This window comes from Oncorhynchus nerka, linkage group LG13 (assembly GCF_034236695.1).
Source record: "Oncorhynchus nerka isolate Pitt River linkage group LG13, Oner_Uvic_2.0, whole genome shotgun sequence".
NCBI lineage: Eukaryota > Metazoa > Chordata > Actinopteri > Salmoniformes > Salmonidae > Oncorhynchus > Oncorhynchus nerka.
The window spans coordinates 52,923,448-52,926,423 of NC_088408.1; the positions used below are offsets into that span (position 1 = coordinate 52,923,448).

Sequence of the window (2,976 nt, forward strand, 5' to 3'; positions counted from 1 at the left end):
AATCTTCAATAATGTCCCAACCGGAGAATTCCTTTGTCTGTAGAAAAGCAATGGAACGCGAGGTAACTTTCACATGACCACGTGTCACGAGCTCCTGGCTGCTGGCAGACCTCTGACTCATTCCCCTCTCATTCAGCCGGCCTTCACAGTAGAAGCCTGAAACAACGTTCTAAAGACTGTTGACATCTAGTGGAAGCCTTAGGAAGTGTAAGATGACCAATATCCCACTGTATCTTCAATAGGGGCTGAGTTGAAAAACTACAAACCTCAGATTTCCCACTTCCCAGTTCGATTTTTTTCTCAGGTTTTTGCCTGCCATATGAATTCTGTTATACTCACAGACATCATTCAAACAGTTGTAGAAACTTCAGAGTGTTTTCTATTCAATACTAATAATAATATGCATATATTAGCATCTAGGACAGAGTAGGAGACAGTTCACTCTGGGCACGCTATTCATCCAAAAATGAAAATGATGCATCCTATCCCCAAAAAAGTTAAGCTAATCAATTTGAGAAAAGGTCCATAACAACTCATTTGATTCCTCCAGTGCACAATATAATTATATTACAAGACATTTGGCAGTGTGACATCATTCAAGACAGTCTATGGAGGGATGAATTAGGCCTATAGCCTACTGATTACAGGTCTAATTAACTCAAACTAATGTGTGGGCTCCTCTTTCCCTGGCAAGGCCCAATATGTGGATAGTTAGCAATAAGTAAGAGAGGGAATTAGGCTCCTTCTACCCCTCACTTCGGATAATAAAGAGCATTGGGATTTGGCGATGGCAAACATGAATTCATTGACATGGCAATTAAGTCATTGTCCTTTATGCATTTTGTAATCTAAATACTATAAGGCATTGTTTTTCACCCAATACAAATCATATAGTGGTTCAACTTTCCATGTTCCCATCTCAGGCCCAATCTACCCCTGACCTTGCATAACAACGCTAATTGTGTGCCTGTAAACATATTTACTCTGGTGACAATGTGCTGACCCTCAGGAGAGACGTGCATTCATTAGACATGGTGGTTAGGCTATAAATACTGATTCATCGCTCACCATCTGACAAAACGTCACGATGCTCTCAAACGCGACCATTCTACTGTGGGTTGACTTCGACAGCCCCAAGGACGTTCTTATCTTTATTTTCCACATTCTGTTCGCTACAAGTGCTATTCTCATCGCTGGCTCGGTAGTGATCGCTATCTTTAGCACGAGATCTCTGCGAATACAGAACCGGTTCATATTTATGTTGAACACCAGCATCAGTGACACACTGACTGGTTTTTCCATTTATTACCTCGGTCTCTTCGACGTTCAAGAAGGCTACCCATCCAGGAATGGAACGTTTTACATTTTGCCTTCATTCCTAGGGGTGAATGTGCTCACATTTTTGTTTGCCCAATTTGACAGGTACTTTGCAGTGTGCCACCCCTTTTTTTACAATCGCTTCATGTCGCGTTCGTTTGTCATTGGAATTTGTGCGTTTTGTTGGATTTACACCTATTCCATATTAATGGTGCAAAACATGGTTCCCATCTCAACAGCTGCGCAGATTAATGCATTCGGCGTTATGACTTTGCAAATAATAGTTCTTACCAAGGTATTGATGACCATCAAGTTGTACATCATAGCCAGAAACCAGCTAGGGCGAGAGGCACCCAGCACTGAGAGAGATAACAAGAAAGAGTCTCTGCGCATCATAGTGTTTGTGGTCATATGCTTCTTAGTGTTATGGGCTCCCTCCTTTGTCAATATCATAGTGCGGCAGCTAACTTACCACGGTCTGAAGTTTAGGAATGAGGCAACAAATCTGTTTGCCATCTTGGCGAGGTTTAACGCATTGGTCACACCAGCGTTGTACATCTGGGGCAGCCCAGCGCTAAGCTGTGCGGTATGGAGAACGGTGTGGAGGAGAGTGTGTCCCAAGCGGAAGGGAAGGTAGGCTATTACAAAGGAGTCACCAACCCTGGTCCTATAGAGACCCCACAGGGTGCCAAGTTTCTGTTTCAGACCTATAAACCAACTGAATCAAGATCTAAATGTTAGAACAAAAGTCTACAACCTGGCTCTCCAGGTCCAGGGTTGGGAGTTAACACTGTCTCAACTATTTACGTAATGTGTCAAGACTGTAGGTGTTGATGTTTCTGTTTTTTTCTCTCACACACAGAATCGGTTTTGATCACTTAAGGATGAGCAAAGACAGAGGAAGAATTTTAAGCATAGCGAGGGTCTTGGGGCAACCGGTGTGAACAATCTAAGTGCCTAATTTTGCGCAACACCCATGGCCCTTGTTTGCTTCAATTTCCTTTTCCACTATTTCCCCCCAAACTTTCTCTGGTAGCCTACCCACACTCTTGTATTTCTTTTTGTTGTTGTTTTACTGTAAAGACTGACACATTTTCATTTCTAACCTGGTATTAATACATTTCATTTTAATGAATTAATGCACATGTTAATGCACCATCATTGTCGGAGATAGGACCCTTCCAAGAATGATGCATGAGAAATGTAAATTCACTTTTGTTGTGGGAAAAGGTGAAATAGGATTTGAGAGATGGAATGGACCAGACTGTAAAATTGTCTCTCCTAACCAGCATTTATTTTTCCAGCTATCCAAAAATATTTCACTAGGAATGTCATAGTATCGAATGCTACCTCAACTTCACCTTTAAAAATGGATGATTCATTAACCTGCACGTCTCTTGTGGTAAATTCTTGCAAACCCTGCGCCTATTTTATTACCCTGCATGTGAAATGTACGTAGTCCAACCATATGTGGTATGTCATCATGGCTACAGACGTTCACAGATGGACAATATTGAAAATATTTAGATTAAAGCCTACATAGGCTACACAAGTTGCACAAGAGTTGTAGCCAACAAGACTACACCTGCTTATTTGTAAATTGTTGACTGCGTATATGTGATCACTAAAATGTCAGTATTTGTTCTAAATGTGAAGATG

General features: G+C 41.4%; 1 protein-coding gene across 1 annotated transcript; it reads left to right on the plus strand.

Moving 5' to 3' along the window:
* Positions 1–1,087: 1,087 nt before the first annotated feature.
* Positions 1,088–2,976, plus strand: LOC135574787 (G-protein coupled receptor 183-like). Its single transcript, XM_065026986.1, has one exon. It carries the CDS (start codon positions 1,088–1,090, stop codon positions 1,952–1,954), a length of 867 nt encoding a protein of 288 aa, XP_064883058.1. The 3' UTR covers positions 1,955–2,976.

Excerpts from the sequence above, each read along its gene's own strand:
- LOC135574787 (XM_065026986.1), top strand. The coding sequence starts at position 1,088 with ATGCTCTCAAACGCGACCATTCTACTGTGGGTTGACTTCGACAGCCCC.